Raw genomic sequence first — 23,015 nt, forward strand, 5'->3', positions numbered from 1 at the left:
TTTAAAATGTTTGACTTTTATTTTAACCACTTAAAAAGTAATACAAACGGATGATTGTGATGTACCGATAGTGTAAAACCTTTTACACCGACAGTGCATAATAATTAATCTCTAAAATAATTATAAATAAAATGTGTAATAAAAAAAATTATAATATTATTCCTTCAAATAAAATCACACAACAATTAGAGAGAAATGAAATTACACAACAATTAGAAAGAAATGAAATTACCCAACGATTAGAGAGAATTTTAATGACTCGCTCAATCGTAACATCCATCGTTTTCACACCCCGACACATTCGTTTGTTTTCGAAGTCTCCCGTTTGAAATCTCATACTACTAATCACCTGAGTTTCTGAAATATTAATGTTATCTAACAAATTTTTGATCATATCTTCTCAATAAATTTCATATCTATGTTGTCGTAATTAGATTATGTTGATTGGATTTTATCTAAACATATTCATCGGTTGAATTGATACATATAAGTACCGAACTCAATTAGGATAGTACCCATCTGTCAAGGAAAATATGATCGAATATTTAATAATTGTTAATTATAAGTTGGTGTACTAAGATTATTTTAAAAAATGAATGAATAAGTATGTGAAAAAGAATAAAGAGAAAGAAGAATAGAATAGAGAGAAGAGGGAAGAGTGTTTGATTTAAGTGAGTCACGCGGAGGAAAGAAAGAAAGGCTAACTCTGTATCTAGCTGGCTGTCGGAGAGATCCCTCTGACCACGTGACTCACCACCTCATCTTTCACCTCTTTTTAAGTTTTAATAACTACTCTCTCAACACACTCTCTCTCAAACTCTCTATTCTAACCCCCATCGCTTTCTCCATACCTTCCTCCTAAACCCAAAACTATCACATCTCTCTCCGACGGAATTCATTCATTCATTCAGATTCAAATTCTCTTTCACTTCAATATCGCCATTGTTGCCTTCAAATGCTTCGATCTTCTTCTACGGTATAATTATCACTATTCTCCTTTGTCTCTTTCGCACTCTCGTCAACGTATTTTTGGATTTTACTCTTTTATTGCCGCCACTTTCAATTCCGTTATTTTTCTAACGCTCCAACTTTATCAACCTCTCTCATTCATGCATTTTGCTTTTCCTTTGCTTGTATAAATAGGTTTTGATTGTGTATAAATAGGTTTTGAAATCTGATCGTGTGGAAATCGTGTAAAAAAATTTAGTGTTGACTGTGGTGAGAAGAGAGTAGACTTGAAGGTTTGTGTAGTTTTGGAATTTTAACAGTTTTTAGGGACACGAAAATGATTGAAACTGAAGGGAAATGTAACTTAAAGAAGAGAGAGAATTGTGAATCTGATGAGAAAAGATGAATAACAAAAATGTGGATACAGTATTTTATATTTATAGTTAGTTAGACTTGTCTCTGTTTGTAACAGACTGTAACTGATCAACTGTTAGTTACAATAACTCCAATAGAACTTAGTTTGGTGTTGTCGATTGCAGATAGCGGGAAATAGTGGATTGTTAAGATTCCACTGTGCAATAGTGCTATAGTACCGCTGTAGTGGCTGTTTGACAATATTTTGTATTAAATAGCATGTCGCGAAAGAATAGTAGTTTTCTAAATTCCGCTATATCGGCTATTTAACGACACTCAGTTATGTTCCATTTGGTATAGTGCCGCTATAACGGCTATTTAACGACACTCAGTTATTCCATCTGGTATAGTGCCGCTATAACGACTATTTAACGACACTCAGTTATGTTCCATCTGTAAGCTATACTTTGACATATGAGCACAAGTAAACATACCAAGAACTATATTGCTCTAGTAAGCATGATTGTCAAGATCTAGATCTTAAAATCTTATAATTCTGCAACCTTGCTCACCCCTTTGATCCAGTCGTAAAACTGGTGTAGTGTAGCAGGATAGCTTCAAATTCGTAACCAATTTGTGAAAAAAACCGTTGATTCGGTATGATCTTGGCCAGTTCCGGCCATGATCGCCCGTTTTCTGGTTACCACCTTTACAAGCGAGAAGAAACAAGTAAGAAGAATTAGGAAAGAAATGAAGGATGGGGATGACAAGATGCAGAGGTGTAACCGTTACGGTTCGGCGGCGGTGAAGACATGCCTTTTGAAATGATGGAATTTTCATTTAGGGTTGAGAATAAGCATCTCAATTCTAGGAATTGTTTTAAACAACGGGCTTGGGCTTACGATAAACAAAGTAATGGGCTAAATATATTCCTAATCTCTAACAATTGTTTACTATAGTAAATGGTTAACAAAGTATAAAAATTAAAAACTCAATCATACATGTCTAATGAATTGAATATGAAAAAGGCTCATTTCCCCCCAAAAGACATTTGTCTACCAAAGAAATGTGTGAAAATACTTCAAATATATAGTATCATTTTTGTTTTAGTAGGATCTTACGATCTTTGTTACGATCTTATGTTTATGATCTTGCTATCCCATCTCGATCTTACAGAAATAATTGGATAGGATCTTCCGATCTTGATTACAATCTTATAAAAATAATTGGATATGATCTTCCAATCTTGGTTACGATCTTACTATCCCTCCCAATTTTATGCAAGATCTCGATATTGACAACCTTGCTAATAAGTAGGGGTAGTCGATCACGGTTGAAACATATGGGCGAAGATTATATAAGAAAGAAGAGAGTATGGGAAGAATCTTTGATATATCAAATAATAGAGATTAACGTAAATATATGTGCTTTTGGAGACATTAGTTTTGTGCCTTGTGTTAGCTTTGGATGTGTGGGAGAGGACATTACAAGTAGTTGTAATGAGTCATGAATCTGATTGGTAATCATGATGATTGTATTCTATGTTTATCCCCGAGTGTTTAATCTTAAGATTAAGGGCTCCTACTACTTTTTAGTAGATCATACCCACTCAAATTACCAGTTCCGTTCACAAAACCTGTTTATTGAATGTGAGGAGAAAGATTACTGAATTTCAGTTTTCTTTGGCTTTTTGGAGAACTATAGTATGAGCTAGTAAATTTTAAATGCTGCCCTTTTTAAAAAATAATCCACAAGAAATAAAAAAATGTGACAAACTTATAATAATGCATGGGTTTTTGGAGTTACAATACAACTGTACATAAGGCATAAATGGAAATGAAAGGTTGCATCCAGTGCATTATGCATGAAGGATGTGAATGTTACACTTTTGGCATTTAAAAGAATGATCATACCATTTTACTATAATCACTGTACAAATCTATCACCCCCAATATTGAAGATAATTTCTTCCCAATAGTCAACTTTTAGCTTTGTGGTTTCTATTTCCTTTTCAGAGTAGGGTAGATTACTGGTTCAAAATCTCATGTTTTATTGTAGCATACCCATGGAAAGGATGCATTGGGAATTCTGCACTTATGGAAAGATTTACTCCGCATGGTTTTTAATGTTTCCTTGTTTTTATTCAGAATTTGGAGTAAGGTCGTCCTGAATTTTACTATGTCTTTTAATAAGTTCATCTTAGTTATTATCTTTGTTCTCAAATTTTCTCATGTTATTGCGTCTAGAATAATTCTAGTGACTGACACATTAGGGTCAGTTGTAACTTGTGGTGGCTTAATCTGGAGAGAGGTTTTTGTTTGAGTAGCTAGGTATTCTAAACCAAATTTACTATATTTATTTTTGCACTGTAGCTTTATTGACTATCGTGCAAAAATGCTTCAGTTTAATGTTTCCTATTATATGCAATCATTTATACCATACTTTGTATATGGTTCATGCAGGTTATGGGATCTCGAGTTTGAAGTAGCTGGAGCTGCTTAAGTACGTGTTTCAATGATTTGTGGTTTCAGAAATACCTTGTACTTTGATACATCTCTAATGGATTAAGAAGTTTAGAGAAATGGTCTTAAAATTTGAATTTATAAGAACATGGAGGGGACACGAGAAGATGCACGGCCAGCGGAGCACATGCAATCCAATGTGTCACAGTGGCCTTCAGATTTCGTTGGAAAATTTGGATCTGTGTCATTGGGAGCTCAAGATGAGACCTTAAATAATAAAGAATCACCTAGATATTCTAACCAAGATTTTATGTCACCTCAGAGGGCATCACAAGTTCTCTGGCACACAGGAATGCTATCAGAACCAATACCAAATGGTTTTTACTCAGTTGTTCCGGTGAGGATTGATTCATAATATATTACTTTACTAGTCTGTATATGTTATTGCACTTGTATGAATGCATGAGCTTGGAGTATTTTGGTTGATCATGTCATGTTATGAACTGGAGATATTGATTGATTTGGTATGATTTAGAAAAGAGTTTACAGGAAAACAAAGTTTCTTTAATTAGTTGAGACTTGAAAATAATTAATTGAGTTGGAACTCCTAATTATTGTCGCTTGGGGGGAAAACAGAAAATGAAATATCAATGTTCATTTACTCATACGATTTTTGAGAATTTTTTCTTTGATTATCTTCACATATTGTTTTTTCTTGATAATAAATATTTAATAAAAATTGGAAAAGAAGACCCATAAGTCGAGCATCTTTTTTTATGAAACTTCAGAGTTATTCAAAGTTTACAAAATACTAGTATAGCATTGAGCTCAAGTAGTCAGTTATATAAGTTGTAGGAAAAGCGATGTGGATTTTTTGTAGCTTCTTGGTATGAGTAGTGTGGAATCCATGTGGGTGGTGCTTGGTGCAGTTAGTGGAGCTGGTAGCAATGAACTTGTGAAAGCACGTGTTTACTTTGCTTGTTACAAACTTGCGGTGAAGAAAAGAACTTGTATTTAGCCTGTGCAAAATAGTTAGTTATTATGGTATAATACACTATCACAAGAGGTACCAATATCATTGATTGTCAAAGAAGGGGTCATTCAGGTTTGCAAGAAAAGGTAAACACAGCACATTCTGGAATTCGATATGGTTCTGTTGAAGTTTCCCGATGGAAGATGATAAAATTTCGGCCCTCTCTTTTAAATTTACTTTTAATGTTAAGTACTTATGGTTACTTGGTCATACTAGCTATTTACTTTATAATATAGTTATAAAGTGCAACGTTCTGCCCATTTATGTCATGTATTATTCCTTGAGTTCATATGTGTTATCCATGTTCTTGATGTGTAACCAAGATGTTTCCTCAACATTTCATTGTCATTAACTAATCTGATGATTTGCAGGAGAAAAGGCTCAAGAAACTTTTTGATAGTATTCCTACTCTGGAGGATCTTCAAGCTTTGGGTGGAGAGGGTTTTAAGGCCGATGTCATTGTTGTGGATGCAAAGAAAGATAGGAAGTTATCTATGCTGAAGCAACTAATTGTCACATTGGTCAAAGGATTGAGCACAAATCCAGCCGCAATAATTAAGAAGATAGCTGGATTAGTATGTACTTTAATTGTATCTTATTTTGTAGCTCTTGTTTAACTTGTTAAGATTTTCTCTCATATCATTACTGTTCCATTATTGTCATTCGATATGATTTTTTTCCTTGTGCAAAAAAGTACTTTAAAATGTCAAATTATTTTCCAAAATAGTCCCACTGTCAATTTTAAGAGACTTGTTCATCCTCGTAGGTTGTTCTATTCATAGTTTCTACCTTTTGATTTTAGTCTACAGCAACTTATTTCAATTAAATTATTCCACCTTAATTATCAATCACAAGTTTATTGGTAGGCATTAATGCCAATTATCTAGAGTAACTTTCTTTTTAATTCCTTTATTTGATATTTATTTTATTTTTTAAACTTAGTAAACTAAAAACTAAAATGGTGCTCAGCATTTACTTCGATCTTGATTCTTCCACAGGTTTCTGATTTCTATAAGCGGGCAAATGTAGAAAGTCCAGCAAAAGCTGCACTTGAAGAATCCTCTCACATGTTTGAAAGTCGCGGTGTCCAGATGCTGGGGCAAATCAAGCACGGTTCATGCCGTCCTCGAGCTATCTTATTTAAAGTATTAGCAGATACTGTAGGTCTTGAAAGTAGGCTTATGATGGTAAGCTCTAGTTTATTTTGGTTGTTATAAACTGCAATTACTCCCTGCCTTACTCTTGTTTACCAATGTTTTCAGTCTAAGGATGATATCTTTAGCAAAAGAAATAATGATAAATATTCAATGTTTTTTACTATCATATCTAATTTTGAAGGATTCCTGTTTCTCTTCATCAGGGTTTTCCAAATGACGGGGCTGCTGATTGTGTAGACTCTTACAAGCATATGTCGGTGATAGTTGTGTTAAATTCTGTGGAACTGCTGGTTGATCTTATGCGCTTTCCTGGCCAACTGTTACCACGATCAATCAAGTCAATTCTTATGACACACATTTCTGCAGCGGGAGAGAGTGATTCAGCAGAAAATGATTCGTGTGATTCACCATTAGAACCAAACAGTCCTTTATATGGGGTTTCAGAGAGGTAAGATCCCGAGAGTTTGGAAACTGTTATGTTTTTTTTTTGCTTTGGCATAATCACATTTTTGTACCTTTTTTGTTTCTCAAAATTTTACTGTCAATTAATTTTAATTTCACCAATTTAAAAATCCAGTACTTATATATGAAGCTGCATTTGTGTCCCACATTACCAAGATTTTCAAGCTGTGTGCAGTGCTTATATGTGTTTGGACACTCTCATACTTTGAGTTAGCTTTTAGGAGTTAGATTCAAGCCCATTTAACATGATATCAGAACTCGATTTTGCTAGAATAATAATTAAGCCTTTTGCATTTGCATTTTGAATTGCAACTTCTAACTAAGCATTGGCCAAATGAACATTAAGCCATCTGTTTTGTCCATTAAAAGAGTTGTTAATTGACTGATGTTGATTTTATCGGTCTTCCTTACAGTGCTGAAAAAGATGACAATCTCCAATTCCATAGAAGATTTGAAACATCTTTAAATGTATCTGGTCCTACCTTGCGAAGCATGATGTTACGATCAAATTCCAATCTGGAAGGGAAATTAAGGTAATATTTCTCTTGCTAGATCTCATGCTTTAGTTTTTTTGTCGTGTTATTTTTATTCAGTAAAAGAATCTATCCTCTATATTTTCCCTTTTCACCTGTAAGTGTTATTTTTCATTACAATTAGGTTATTTTCTATCGTTTGTGAGCCTAATTTGACTAGATTTCTTAAAGAAGTAGAATAACAACTGTTTTGTGTTAAATTATTTTGTCAATTTTCTCAGTTTGTCTCATAGTGAACCCAACATTGCAACTTCATTTGGTCGGCGCAGTCGAAGAAAGGTCATTGCGGAACAGAGGACTGCTAGTTCAAGGTTATTCCTGATTTGTGGTTTTTGGATTGATATATGTATGCATTTTAGGTTCAAAACAATTTTTTGGCATTGCTCATGATCTTGGCTATTGTTACTTTATAGATCACGGCACTTTAAAACTTATCTTGAATGTGATTTGTCAAAGCATTTTATTTAACTTGGCCCTATTTCATGTAGCAAGCCAGTTTTAAAAAATAATGCTATTACAATCATAGTTCTGTGAAACCAGTTATATATATATTTTTTAATTTAAATAAATAATGCTGATTTAGATTTTATTCCTAGAGCAGAGGAGCTAGTTTTATTAGGGACATTCTTACTTACATTGCTTGTCTTATTTTCTGAAGCTTGTGCATGATATTAGAGGTCTGTATAATCTGCTGACTAGTAAATCATACTAATTATTTGAGTTAGGTGGATTTTGTAGATAAATTACCATATTGTCTTAAATATATCCTTTTCAATTTTTCTATTCAAATTTACCGATATTCAGCTCTTCTGATTAACAGTATAATCTCTGGTTATCTAATGGGTGGATTAAATAAAACCGTACTCTGCTACAAATTATTCCTAGTTTGAAGTATTGAATCTTCCATGTGCATGCGGCTGTATATCGTCTATATATGTGTTTGCTTGTACTTTCTTTTCAGTATGGTTTACATTGGTAAAGTTGCCGTCTCTGTTGCTCAATAAGTGATGCACGTCCTCATTGCATATTGATTATAGGTGATTGGTAGCCTCCCTTAGTTAGCAAGTTAGTTAGAGAGTGTGAGATGATACAGAGGGGTTATCTTTAGTTTTCAAAAGGAATTTAGAGTGGCAACCTCTCACCAATAGACTTGCCAATTTTGTGTTTCTAATTTGTGAATCAGTGGCATCAGTATCTCAAAGTGATCTACGAAGCCAAGTTACTAAAATACCTTAGAATATTAATACTTTGTGCTCAGTCTCCTTTTGTGCTATTTTTTTTCTTTCTGAATTTGCAGTCCCGAACATCCGTTATTTCAAGCTCGTGGACAGTCTAAGCTTGGCCGTGACAAGACTGCATTTAGAGATTTTGCTGATGACCAGGCTACATCAAGGTTAATGCTTTTATGATTCCTTAATATTTGCTAGTACCCTGAGATTGGCCATTACCTTTTATTTTTCACTTGTCATTTTTCTTTTCTGGGTTCTTATTGCAGAAGGAAAACCAGTTGTTTATTATAACCTCATTTTTTTTTGTCTATCCAAGTTTGGTTGTATAAATCTTTAATAACTAGTTCAAATTTGGATAAAAAAGTGATATCTGTTAGTTCAATCTTTTTTTTAAATTTCGGCCTAAAACTTGTAAAAGCCTAACTACGTTAAATTATTATCACTCTTGGTGTTGCAGTGGACTAGAAACTTAGAGTTTATTTCCTTTTGTCCTTATTAATTTGGTGGCGTGGACATATGTTCCTGATGGTCATTATATCTTGTTTTTATATACATATATGTATAAGAGCATTTTCTTCATATTTTCAAATAGGCCACTCTTTTTTTCTTCAGATCCAGCTATAAGTCAGATGGTGCATCCTCATCAGAAGCTCGTAGGATACGACGAAGAAGCATCAGTATTACACCAGAGGTTGGTGATGATATTGCAAGGTTGGCTATTGCTCAATTATGCTTCTGCATTTCTGTATACTAAGCTTGCTGTCCTTGGTGCTGTTCAATGTTAAATTGACTGCTATGCAATTTTCAAAGGGTTTCTGTAATCTGATATGAAAGGCAATTAATTAACTGCTTTTCTATTTCCCACTGTTTTAGGAAGATTCCTTATTCATGTCCCATGTGCTCTTTTTCTTTCCTTAAATACTTCTATTCCAATTTATAAAAGTTTCAGGTGAGGATTGTTGGATCAATTAACCCTTGCTTGTGTTACAGTGTAATTTACTAATTTGATATATTATCAGAGGCTTGGTGGTTATCATAAATGGTTCCTGCTTTGTGCTATGTCCCATGTGCTCTTTTTCTTTCCTTAAATACTTCTATTCCAATTTATAAAAGTTTCAGGTGAGGATTGTTGGATCAATTAACCCTTGCTTGTGTTACAGTGTAATTTACTAATTTGATATATTATCAGAGGCTTGGTGGTTATCATAAATGGTTCCTGCTTTGTGCTAAATTACCAATTACCAATACTAGGAATGTGTTAGTTATGCTAGTACCTTGGTCAAGCGAAGTGATGAACCCCCACTTCCTATTTTCATGGTCCATGACCATCTGTTATTTTAATTCAGTGTAATGTATTGTATATGTGCTGTTGCCGATTTATAGGTTGTTTTATAACTGTGATAACTAAGGATCTAATCTCTGTAGGGCTGTGCGAGCAATGAATGAAAAACTAAAGCAAAACCGTCATCTAAGGGAACAAGGGGATGATAGTTCCTTGCCTCATTCTCCCAATGATAGAATTAACAGCGCAGAGCTTCAGAAAAACGTATGTGTTAGTATGCATTGTTCTGGTAACAATTCAATATGATATCATTTAAACTGCCTTTCTCTAGCTATGGCATCTTCAGGCATTCTTATGCATCACACAATCTAGAAGATAGCAATATGCAATTGAAATTCATAATAAGTCTGATCTTTTTCTTATTAAAAAGAAAGCATAAAAACTATTTAATTTGTCGATGACCACAATATAATTGTAATAATTGGGAATAGAATCATAACCATAATGGTTATGGACTTATTGTATGGTTTTCATTATTAATTAATCTTGTCTTAGATTGCTTGGGCATGTGTGGAGTTGTATAGAAATACTGTTAAATAAGGTTGATTAGAATTAGATACAGGAGAGTCCAATAGTTAGAAAGAAGGAGACCAAGGAAAATATAGGTCAAACTCATTAAGGATTTGGAATTAATCACCTGTCACTAGAACTTTATTCATGCTAAGACATTATGGTGTTGTTTAATCCATTTAGACTACTATGAATAATCGAAAAATGTTTTGCTTGTTGTTTCAGTGTTGGTTATAGCATTAACATGTGTTACTTTACTTAGTGTATAAAACTATTCGGATTGGTTTCTGTTTTAAAACATGAAGCTTGACGCACACGACTTCTGTACTGCATTATCACAGCTGTCAAATTTCTGTCTTGCTGGTCATCATGAAACGTCCCCCTTATTTCCGCGGCATCGTGACAATGTAACTTCTCAGAAGGCAATGTCATTACCCTCTTCACCACATGATTATCGAGATCAAACTTCCGAGACAAGCAGGCCACCGGGATATGAATTGAGTGATGAACTTGAGTCAACTTGGAATAAAATCCTTGAGTCATCAATGTCGAATAATAAACCCCTTTTACCATATGAAGAGTGGAACATTGATTTCTCAGAATTGACTGTTGGAACTCGTGTTGGGATCGGTACGTTTTCATATTTTCCCTCAGTTATTTAAAATCATGTGATTTTTGCAGTGCGGCTCAGTATCATTCATATGATCTAAGCATGATTGATTTGCTAAAATGATTGTGAATTCACATGACTCCAATTATTTCCGAGGTTGGATTTCTACTTATTTGTGCATGATTGTGAAAGACCTGATAGATCCAGGTCAGATCTGAATTTTTTCCCAGGGTTTCCATTGTTTGATTTTGAAAATCCAAGAAAAAACCTTCAGTACTAAATTATTCTACTTCTCTCACATGAGAAAATTAAAAATAAAATTGCATGATTCATTTTCAGCCTCTTTTCTGGTTTCAACAATTTCAAGGCTGACCGTTGTCTATGAGTGTGGATCTTCTTTAGCCAAGGAATTAATGCATGGGATGAGAAGGTGGAAAGAAATTAAGTAATTACTAAATTAGTAAAGAACTCCAACTAAGAGTTAATAATTGAGGAACACAATCTAATCGAACATATAAGGAAAAAAGTTGAGGTTTTAAAATTTATCAAGAAATCAGAATTAGAGTATCAGTAATTATTAAAGAAATAAAATTGGAAAGTTTCCTCCTGTACTTTTTTTTATTTAAGCTGTGTTAGCAACTGTAAGTTATTTTTGCTGCGGAACCAAAAAAGTTAATTTATTTTTTACCAACTCAGTATGATGATTCAACTGATTGTTCAGAAAATATCCCTTCAATTCTTTTCATGATCTGCATTTCCCTGAAGAAAACTAGGTTTATATGATTTATGGAACTTCATTGCTCTCTATACTTTTCCAGGGTTCTTTGGAGAAGTTTTCCGTGGCATATGGAATGGCACAGATGTTGCAATCAAAGTTTTCCTTGAGCAAGATTTAACTGCTGAAAACATGGAAGATTTCTGCAATGAGATATCCATTCTCAGGTATTATGTGATGATTTGTTGTTTGTCATTAATTTTTATGTTACATCCAACAGTTACTGACTCCAGTGTCTTCTTTTTGGTTTTTATTCTCCTCCAGCCGACTCAGACATCCTAATGGTACTGTCTAACCTCTTGTTTATTTATATAGTTGTATGGCTTTCCCCCAATTTTTATTGCACATTGTTTTTTTCCAGTTTGAAAATATGTGCAAGACAACCTAAATTGTTGTATCATCATTTTATCGAATTCTTAAAATTATATGATACTGTTGTATATATACAGTCCTCCTAAGAGTATCTCATGTCATGTAAAAATTTAGAATATCTCATGTAGCATATTTTCTTTGAGATCTTATATAAGTGAATAAGTGATTGAATTTTATGCAGTCATCTTATTTCTTGGTGCATGCACAAAGCCTCCACGGTTGTCAATGGTGACCGAATATATGGAAATGGGATCTTTGTTCTACTTGATTCATGTGAGCGGTCAAAAAAAGAAGCTTAGTTGGCGAAGAAGACTAAAGATGCTGCGTGACATATGCAGGTAAGTACTCTGGTTATTCACATACTTCAGAATATTCTTAGTTCTCCATTGTTTTCCAATATAAGTCATTTAAACTCCACTGTCCATTAACCTTCATGTCAGATATTGTTGATTCTGCAAATATCAATTATGCATATAGTGGTAAATTCTGTTCATCCAGCCTAATGGTATACGAAACAGATCCTACCATAGCAAACAAGACAATAATAATTTGTTTAGGTTTATCCCAAATCAAAGAGAAATGCAATTTACAACTCGTCAGACATTTTGAGTTTAATTGTTTTATCATCACTGATGATAATTCATCATAAAGAATTATCATCCAGGGCCAGATTATAGCTCACATGTCATATTTTATCTCTGTTTGTTCAGCAAGACTTATCTATCTGGTGAATTGTGTAATTTTGATGATATTTATAAGACTATTTAATTTGTCGACATTTACAAAAATAACTCCTCGGTGATGAGTAGGGGCTTGATGCATATTCATCGAATGAAGATTATTCACCGTGATGTGAAAAGTGCAAATTGCCTTGTGGATAAGCACTGGACGGTGAAAATCTGTGATTTTGGACTTTCGAGAATAATTATTGATTCTCCCATGAAAGATTCTTCTTCAGCTGGAACACCTGAATGGATGGCTCCTGAACTGATTCGAAATGAACCGTTCACTGAAAAATGTGATATCTTTAGCCTAGGGGTGATAATGTGGGAGCTCTGCACCTTGAGCAGGCCTTGGGAAGGCGTCCCTCCAGAGAGGGTATGTTAGATAGATTTGTTACTATTTAAATTTTTGTTATGGTTTTATATTGGAAACAAAATGATAATTTATGCTGACCACTTTTAATTTTCTGATCAGGTGGTTTATACTGTTGCTAATGAGAGTTCCAGATTGGAGATTCCTGAAGGCCCGCTAGGCAGGCTGATTTCAGGTCTCTGCAACTTATTCATAACTTGATTCAAGGCCTCCCTTTTTTCTAAAAGATAAAAATATTAAGTATATAGTAGTATTATAATTCAGGTCCCATCTAGTTTAACTGGTTTCTTCATTTTCATGTGCAGAGTGCTGGGCTGAACCGCACGAGCGACCAAGTTGTGAGGAGATCCTGTCTCGCTTGGTGGACATCGAGTACTCAATGTCCTGATGCAGCGGTTATCTTTTGTACATAGTGAACTCTGGGTAGAGTTATCACATTGTATGATGTTGTAAACTAATAAATTTTATGGTTTCAGAACATGTTTAAACTTGCATGCATTGGTGCATCTCTCATCCTTTGCTGCAAAATTATATCTTATGCTAGGAAATGAAAAAGACGGAAAAAAAAGGGCAACGGTTGATTTTTATCGAGTTCTTATTACATAAAAATCCCTTGACCTTTTTATAGTTGAAGATTTTGAAAATAATTAATGACATAAGATACTTAAAAGACCTAATTGCTTCCGTTCTTTTAATTAGTTTTTGGTAAATGCTGACATGTTAATGAATTACATGTAGTAGTCGTTAAGTTGTTATTCGTGTCGTTAGAGTTTGTTTGCGCACCTACATTGCTTATGTTTCCACTCGATGATTGAATAATTATGTGAGGACAATATTATTCTGAGTTAACTTTTGAGGTTGAGATCCAAGCATATTGCAATGTGTATATTTGACTAAGGTCCATGCTAGCTGTGAGGGTGGGTTTTGAAATTGTTATTTGTGATGTTAAAGTTTGTTTGAAGGCCCACATTGCTTAGGTTTTTGGGATATTGATTGATAAATATATGAAGACAATTTCATCCTTTGAGCTAGTTTTTGGAGTGGGTATATTCAATTCTTAGAAATTTTAAAAATTGTTTTATTAAGTTAAAATTTTACATTTGTATTTTTAACACTGCCCTTGATATTTTAGGGGATTGTTCTTCCCACCCTAAGGATTGCCCTCTCATCTTAATGAAAAATCAAAACTATCTATGGAATTTGAAAACATATTGTTGGATGCATCCTATTCACACACAATTCGTTCTTAATTGAATCAGATTTCAATTCTATGAGAAAAATTAATTCAGAAATGCATCTCAGGATACCTTACAAAAATATATGTTCGGAATCCATTGAACCATAAACATACAAAAATATATTTTTGGAATCCATTGAACCATAAACATACAAATGATACAAATGTAGAAAGAGAAAAATACACATACAAATGTAGTAATGATACAAATGTATGTTATATTGTATCAAATTCGATCGAACTTTTTGTTTCGTAACAGTGAAATGTACTCCACATAACAAATAAATTTTCATCTGTGTTCTGCTCAAACTTGTTGAACAATATCTTTTCATCCTTGTGGCGAACGATAATAGGATTTTACAACTCTTCAGTTTTCTAGGTACAAATTCTCTAATTTTGATTTAAGATCGACAAGACAAGTGATATCTGAGAACCTAAATTGAAGAGGAGTTCTCGCCGTTGAAGTGGACAAAAGTGAGATATGCATACTGGGACAATGTATGTTCTTTGTGTGTTTGTGCTAGCAAGTTTAATGACATTCATTTTATATAAGTTCTAGATTAATATGGATCTTACAAATCCAATCATGTCTTAGAGGATATTCTAAAGACGTACTTTCGGATATACACTGTTTTGTTTATTGAAATTTGTGAAATTAAGATGAGTCCATAAATGCTTTTCTGAATAAACCCTGGTTAGTATTTTTTTTAAACATTTGAGTGCGTCCGGATATGTATTTCTGGATTCACCCAACACTATTCACACATAACTTGTTTAAGAAACAAAACCTGTTATAGAAAACAAAAATTGAGAAATTTTTGGAAAACTGAAACATATATTGAAATCTATGAAAATGTATATATTTGACATCATTAATATTAATTCAAGATTACATACAAAATATGTCTAATCACATAAATACATTGTTGAATAAAAACTAAAATAAATCGAAACATGTGTCACCGTCTAAATCTATATCCATGGATGGTTCTACCTTTGACTTTTATTTATTTGATTCTTTTTCAATCTCACTCAACTTGGTGAATTATTGCATCCTATAAAAAAACAATTCGGCCAAGTTTCAGTTTCCCTTGTTGAATGAGCCGTCCACTCCGATGATGTCAGTGGTATAGGGCATCTCGACTTCAAATAACCTTGAACAAAATGCAGTGGTTTTGAAAGCCACATAATACAATCAGTTAGATTTTGAGAAGGGGCAATCCACAGTGGAAAAATATTTCTGAGAAACCATATATTGTTAGATCAATACACACCATATAATACACATTTGCTATTAGATTACCCATTTCAGAAAAGCGTGTCCATTTTTCCTCCGGGACCGGACCACTAATACAAGGAATAAGAGATTCATGAATTCCATCAAAATGTTCATTTTTACTGTATAACTGTGTGTATGATTCTTTATGCGCCTTCGACTCTTTGAAAAATTGTTGGTTGAAAATGTATGATTATCTTTTCCTTTACCAAGCAAAGCAGAAACAACTCAATAACCGCAGTTACTGTCACCCTCAACATTAACAATTCGTTCAATATATTTGTACATAAAAATCAGCATCTCTTTGATGTATTGAATATTTGGTAAAGGTGGTGTAGGAGATGGTTTGCTAATGCGGTCTCCTTTAAAAACACTCTTTTGAGATTTTGTGGATACCGGATTTTTTGTCAATATGTTCAAAATAGGAAGGAGGTCGCATCGTTGAATCGTCATTCACCGTTGGTTTGACCTTCTTAGGATCACCTTTTTTTTATCGGTTGAGATAATGGTTTCAAATTTGGTTTCTTTGATAAGAAATCTTCCTTAGTTGCTCTTTGATGTGGGGTTTCATGTTGTCATCGACTTAAAAAAATCTCTTTCATATCACTTCTCATTCAGCCAAGATAGAGATATACGATTTACCGTCCTTATGTGTATCTGTTTACCGTAAAAATTGGTAAACAACCGTTGGTCTTCCAAATCAAACATACTTTGGTTACTCACAGGATCAATCAGATTAATCCTAGGACATGTGCTATTGTTAATATTATATCTAGAAAATGATGAACACTTTGACAACATTCATGTTTGAAGATTGTTTGTTTAAAAGGTTTTTAAAGAAATAAATTGCATAATGTAAAGGAAAGTATAATAAAGGTGCTTGAAAATAACTTGCAATGGAAGATAAATTCTGGAAAAGAAAAAGTATAAATAAACTTTAATTGAAAGGTAGAAAATGGTGTTATCAAACGTACATTCTTAATGACACTCTTTTCTCAATACACTAGATACTTTGAGTAATTTTGAGTATTTGTACAACAATTGAACACCCTTAAATCCTAACACTAAGACCCATATATATACTAAATCGAAATAACCACTACCAACGACTTTTCTCCCAGACAATGACATGTCGCGCTCGGCATGTCTTCAATCCATTATAACGTTCCACGCATCTTTTCTTAAAACTAGATAAGGACAAAATACAGTTATCCCTCTTTTATTCAAATTCAAACATCTGCGTCGAACACAACCTTAATGTTGCCTCAGTCGAATTACCATTCTAAACTTAGAAGTATTTATAAGTCTCACATAGCAATTCCCTCTTACACAAGGATCACTTCGACTGGATTTCTCAGACAATGTTTTTATGTCGAAGTCCAGAGTGTCTTCAAAGGTATTCTCTCTTCTTTCGCTCATTGACTCAAGCCTGACATCGAAACTTCCAGCTAACAAATTGCGCCCCAAAAATGTCTTTTTCGACATAACGAAGAAAATAGCATTTTTTTGAAAATCCAATTCGACGTCACAAACTGTTCATCTGCTATGACGTCACAACCATGATGACAACTTTTACAAAACGTCTCTTTAAAACTCACGTGAGAATATTTATACAATCATCACGCCTCCTAGCCCCTAAGAGATCGTGGCTAGCCTTTAACTTCCACCGTTCATCATGGTCATTCCAACTGACACGCGTCCCACTTTCTTTTCAACCATTAATGCTTAACAAAAACCGCTTCCACTTCAACAACTTATAAATAGGTATATTCAACACTTTTCCAACTTTTTCTCCTTATGAACTTCCTCAAAAGCAATTTCTTCCACTCTTCATCTTCCTCAAACAAAACCCATTTTACTTCTTCTTTTAATCTCTCTGCAACAATAACATCATCCGCAAAAACTACCAAGGAATCAACAAAGAACACAAAATTCTAAGAAATCTCCAGGTCTTCCTCTTGCTGACAAGATATTAGGCCCAAACACTGTGGGTAATCAACAATATGTACCTGAGCCTCTTACTGAAGAACAAAGAAGAATTTTCCAGTCACAGGTATTGATCCCTATTTCTATTTATGGAAAAACTCATGCTATGTTAGGACCATTATCAAATCCAAATGTTGATCATAATAAGCTCAAGGAATTCTCCCCAACCTACCATAGGTACAAACCCATAGCATGTGCTAAAAGAAGCTAAGGTTAGCGATGAAATCCATACTGAGGAAAACCCTAACCCAGATAACCAAGGCAACCCTCCGACCGACGAACCCATTAATCTAACATACATGAATAATTGTTTTAGGGTCTTTCTATCCTGCCCTTTATTCGTGGTTGTCCCATTGCGTATTTTGCTCGAAGTCCCTTCAGGTAGCAAAGAAATACCTTACACTGGTGAACCAACTTCCCGCTGGACGCAACGTCTGTCTCAGCGAAATGATTTTGGCTAACCTTTACGAATCTCTGGGCGAAGGTGTAAATGCTCTCAAAACATCCAGACGAAAGGGAACTTATTACTTTCCGTCCCCTTCTGGCTGCTACAATTATGGTTGAATGCTAGTTTTGAAGCATGTCTTCTAATTCGCAACTCCATCGATGCAGATGCTGACGAAGTAAGGAACATAAGAGTCGAAGGGACACGCCTGTCCATGTTAAATCCAAGTGATGAAGGACGAAACCTTCAACAAAGCTTCACCAACTACGTGATGATGTATGCTAAACATTATAATTTTACTCCAACCATGGCTCCTTTCGCCTTAAGAATGTGCGGTCGTGAATGGTTCACGAGGACATTCCCTTCACCGTCGAAAGACAAAGAGGCTGAATCAATTGCTATCTGGGAAGCATTTCTTACTCCCAGGGTATTCTCCCTTAGGCTTAACCAATCGAAAATCCAAGTCACCCTCATAGCTTACCAATCAAATCTTGTCTCACGACAATTTGGCCTTATTCAGATCCTACCAAAACCTCTTTATGCCAAGAAGAATTCCCTCCTTCTTTATAATGCAATCCACACTGAGGCTACCAGCAGCAGGCAAATAGCTCGATATGCAGACCAGACAAAACTTACTCTAGTTGCATTCAAATCCTACTTCCTCTGTACTCATGAATTCGACACTTGGTGGCGCGATTACTACTTTGATTTTTTTTTAATGTTTCTGCATTCAATCAACACGTCACCAAAGCTTTCACCTCTGTGCAAGAGAAGGTCAAGAAAGGTACTTCGACTCACATCAAAGAGATCCAAGCATTCCAAAAGTACTTTGAAACTGCCTATAGACCTGATGATCTTAGTCGAACCGTCTACGAAGCAACATTCACTTTGAAAGAAAAATTCATCAAAAAAATGGAATTTTTAAAACTACCTTCGTACGTTAAACCTGAACAATGGTACGAAACTGCTTTTAATATGTATCCTCCCAAGTTTCCTCGACTGCCAAGTGCTGAATTTGGTGTGGCTTTTAGCCCTCCATTTCCAGTCTGGTTCGTCTGTGAGGATTGTAAAAATCCTTCGATAAGAATCTCATAAAAAGGCTAACCGGGAGGTTTCGACTAAGCACAACTTGGACAGTTTCAAAGGGCACCTTCATATTGGCATAGAAGACGTCCACATAGAGTCTGAAATATATGAAGGTGTGGAATGAGAGTTTTTTCGACTCACTTCTTCTCTCAATTCTTCCATTTCTTTATCTTGCAATAATTTAGTTCTTTTCCAGCTATAAAAATCCGCCCAAGAAAACTGCCTCCACAGCCAAAAAATCCATTGAAGCAAAAGAAGAAGATGCCAATAGAGCAACAACATCAAAGGTATATTTTATAGATTGATATTTTTGTTTTATGTATTACCTTCACATTTCTAATCATCTAAACTCTCTTTTCTCTCAGACTAGCCGAAAACCACCACTAACACCCAGGAAAAGAAAACAAAAAGAACTTGAGGCCGAAGTAATCGAATCTGATGACAATGATCTATCTCCAGATACTTCAAAACCAACCAACCAAAGAAAAAAGAAACAATTGAAGATTCAAGAGGCTCTTGCCCCACCAAAATAAAAAACAAGAAAAGAAAAGAAACCTCCTACCCCAAGAGTACTTGAGGCTGAACCGCCACAGTCGAAGAAAACTCCATAACAAATGGAAAGTGATAAATCCAGTCCCGGGGCTGAAGGTCCTAAGGTAAAATACTTCACCTTAATCTTAATGAATAATTAACCGCATCCTCCTTTACTTTCGACTCACATATTTTTGTCTTATTTTTCAGGTTGCTGTAGGAAGTTCCAAACATCCATCAGTCGAACCAATTGTCATAACGATCCTCCTAGAAAGCAGTGGTGCTCCCACATGCCACCCCACAACTCCCCATGACTTCGAAAAAGGGTCTATGGGTGAAATAAACAAACCTGCTGCAGAAATGCATAAAAATATTCATCACCCAAAACCATCACTTAGCACTCCCATACCAGTGGCTCCGAACACGGGGATGAAAAGGATGAAGATGCCCCTGTGGAAAAGGATGCAGAAATGTAGGATGCTAGGGAGATTCCTGAAGACGAATCAGAAGATGGTTCTCCAGAAACAAGACAAGGTACGTATGGTCCCGATGACGAAGAAGAAGGGGATCAATCCATGTTCAACTTCGACATAGAGCCCCCTAAGGATGAGGAACAAGACAATGATGCTAATGAGGAAAGGAATGAGCAAGAGGATCGACAAACACAAGAATAACCCAAGACCAATCCAAAAGCCGATGCTGCCAAAGACACCACAAAACCTTTGACTGAAACTACCACTGCGCTATCTCCTGAAGAGCTAGAAGCACTAAAACAAAACAAACCACTAGAATATCTGAAGGCTGTTATTAGTGAAAGAGCTGGTTCGTCAGAGAAGAATCTCAGTACTTCGACAGTGTGAGAGGGCCAAACTACAAGCTAGTCTGGTATTGAAGTGCTCCAGAAACTCAAAGAGAAGGCATTCCACACTGATCTGATCCAGCTTTTGGAGAATGATAGTTCTGCCTCCTATGGGATTAAAGACCTCTTGAAACAAATTGATGTCATACATGCTTTCCCAGAAGTCACAGATCTTGTCATGGATTTGCGGCTACTGATTGATTGCGTTGTTGCTGACCTTACTCGAATAAGGGAAGCTTCAAACAAAATTCAAAGAAAATCAGAAACCCAAACATCAGAATGGAAAGCATCCACTGAATCCATTTAAAAAAGTGCGGAGTTGGAGAAGACTTATGAGAAAAATAAGAAGGAGGTCGAAGCCCGTGACAAAAATATTAAAGCTTGGGAATAGCAAATCAAAGAGTTGCAAACCAAGATCGTCAAGGATAAGGAGCGCAAAGAGGAATTCCTAAAACTAGATGATAAGGAGCTGACAAAGGAAGTCCAAATTGGCATGCATCACGTGGAAAGGGACCAAAGGCTGGGAGAAGAAATTGATAATCTTTCTTGTAACAAATCTGATTGGGAACGACGCTTAAAACTTCAAAAGTCGAAGTACCAGAAGATAAAGGAATCCCTCCCCTTTTGACTTGGTTGTGGTTATTTAAAGTGTTTGTCTCTTGCGTAGTTTTGATTCTGATGTAATGACTTTAAGCCCATTGTGGATTATTATGTAATGACTTAGCCATTTTGACAATCTGTCCAATTTGATTTTACCATTTTGGCTTCGACTATTATGCATGAATTATTCCTTCGTTATTTTTATCTCTTGAAGTGTAGGCTTATATTTCTTTAAATATTTCCCATTTACTCTCAAGAGCCTTTGATCCTTAGCCAATTCTTCGATTTCGTATGCGTCATTTGAAAAAACTTGGATAATTTGAAAAGTGCCTTCCCACTTAGGGGACCATTTTCCAAATGTTCTATCTTTTCGATCCATGGGTAAAATCAGTTTCCACACTAGATCTCCAGTCGAAAACAATTTAACTTTAACCTTTTTGTTGTAAGATTTTTCTACTCTCTTTTTCTTCCTTTTTAATAATTTTAAGGCATTTAATCTTTCTTCGTCTAAATCAACTAATTCATCTAACATCATGTTCTAATAAGACTCAGATGGAATTTTATGGTGTCTTTGAATCCTTGTTGACTGCAAGTAGATTTCGACTGGTAAAAATGCATCATGACCATACGTTAGCCGAAAAGGCATGGCGTTTATATCCTCTTTAGCAGAGGTTCGACACGCCCATAAAATTTGGTCCAATGTCTTATGCCAATTACTTGACTTTTTCCCCATATGCTTTTTAATTAACCCAATTACTACCTTATTCGTTGCTTCGACCTGACCATTAGCCTGAGCGTAATACGGTGTAGACGTTAATAACTTGAACCCCATTTCCTTAGCAAACTCTTGGAATTTTTTACAAGTGAAAACTGATCCTTGATCTATTGTGATAGTTTCTGGGATTCCGAACCTGTAGATGATATGTCTTTGGATGAATTCGACTATAGCTTCTTGATCCACATTCGTTAAAGGTATGGCCTCAATCCACTTAGTGAAATAATCTATACCCATTAGAATGTATCTTTGACCTTTAGATGACGCTGGTCGAATTTCTCCAACTAGGTCCAATGCCCAACCTCTAAAAGGCCAAAACTTCACAATGGAATGTAGTTCTCTTATAGGGACATGTTGTATGCCCGCATGCACTTGGCACTCTTGGCACCCTTTAGCGAATTCCATACAATCCTTAAGCATAGTAGGCCAATACATTCCTTGTCGAAACAATAAACACTTCATCTTATGACCCACTTCATGTGCCCTACATGCCCCACTATGGACACTAGAGAGGGCTAAGTATGCCTCAAATTCAGTAAGGAATTTAAGTAAGACTCCTTCATGTGTCTTCTTGAATAATTTGTTCCCCATAAGAATATAACTTAAAGCACGATACCCTACTTTTCGTTCAGTAGATGTTGTTGGATTTTCTAAATATTCTAGTATTGACTTTCTCCAATCTTCGTATGTCAAAAAGTCTATGACCAGTATCTCAAAATTCTCTTCGTCAGTATATCCTAGCTTTGTTGTCTCCAAATCTGACGGGGGATAGTCTAGTTGACACAACTCTTCCTCTAACCTCAATTATATCTTGCAATTTCTCTTTAGAAATTTTATACCCAGAGGCAATTTAAGCCAAGTCATTTGCCTCTTGATTCTGAAGTCAAGGTATATGTCGAATGTTTACCATTTCAATTTTACGTAAGAGTCTGCTAGCTATCACAAAGTACATAATTAGATTTTCTTTAACATATTTGTACTCCTTTGTGATTTGTTTTATCACTAACTCCGAGTCTCCCATTATTTCGACTTGAGTCTCCCCCAATTCCAACAAGATCTCAAGACCGGCTATCAAAGCCTCATACTCAGCCTCATTGTTTGAAAAAAGGCCTTCGACCTTGTACTTGAATTTTGGTGGAATTTTGTTAGGAGAAATAATTAATACTCCCACACCTGTTCTATCCTTATGACTAGAACAGGCGAAGTATAACTTCCAAGGCTCAAACTCTAGATAGTTTAGGGAATTTTCGAATATGGAGTGGTCGACTATAAAGTTTGCTACCACTTGTCCCTTATCAGCCTTTAAAGGCATGTAAGTTAAAGAATACTCAGTTAAAG

At 35.1% G+C, this 23,015-nt stretch overlaps 1 protein-coding gene across 1 annotated transcript; it reads left to right on the plus strand.

The window, feature by feature from the left end:
* Window positions 1–642: 642 nt before the first annotated feature.
* Window positions 643–13,559, plus strand: LOC127107448 (serine/threonine-protein kinase EDR1). The gene is made up of 17 exons (XM_051044733.1): window positions 643–976; window positions 3,765–4,161; window positions 5,169–5,372; window positions 5,796–5,984; window positions 6,158–6,402; window positions 6,830–6,949; window positions 7,171–7,260; window positions 8,247–8,342; window positions 8,791–8,889; window positions 9,604–9,724; window positions 10,372–10,660; window positions 11,459–11,582; window positions 11,680–11,699; window positions 11,969–12,125; window positions 12,597–12,885; window positions 12,985–13,057; window positions 13,188–13,559. Exons 2-17 carry the CDS (start codon window positions 3,913–3,915, stop codon window positions 13,268–13,270), a joined length of 2,448 nt encoding a protein of 815 aa, XP_050900690.1. The 5' UTR covers window positions 643–976; window positions 3,765–3,912; the 3' UTR covers window positions 13,271–13,559.
* The last annotated feature ends 9,456 nt before the right edge of the window (window positions 13,560–23,015 follow it).

This window comes from Lathyrus oleraceus, chromosome 7 (assembly GCF_024323335.1).
Source record: "Lathyrus oleraceus cultivar Zhongwan6 chromosome 7, CAAS_Psat_ZW6_1.0, whole genome shotgun sequence".
NCBI classification, from domain to species: domain Eukaryota; kingdom Viridiplantae; phylum Streptophyta; class Magnoliopsida; order Fabales; family Fabaceae; genus Lathyrus; species Lathyrus oleraceus.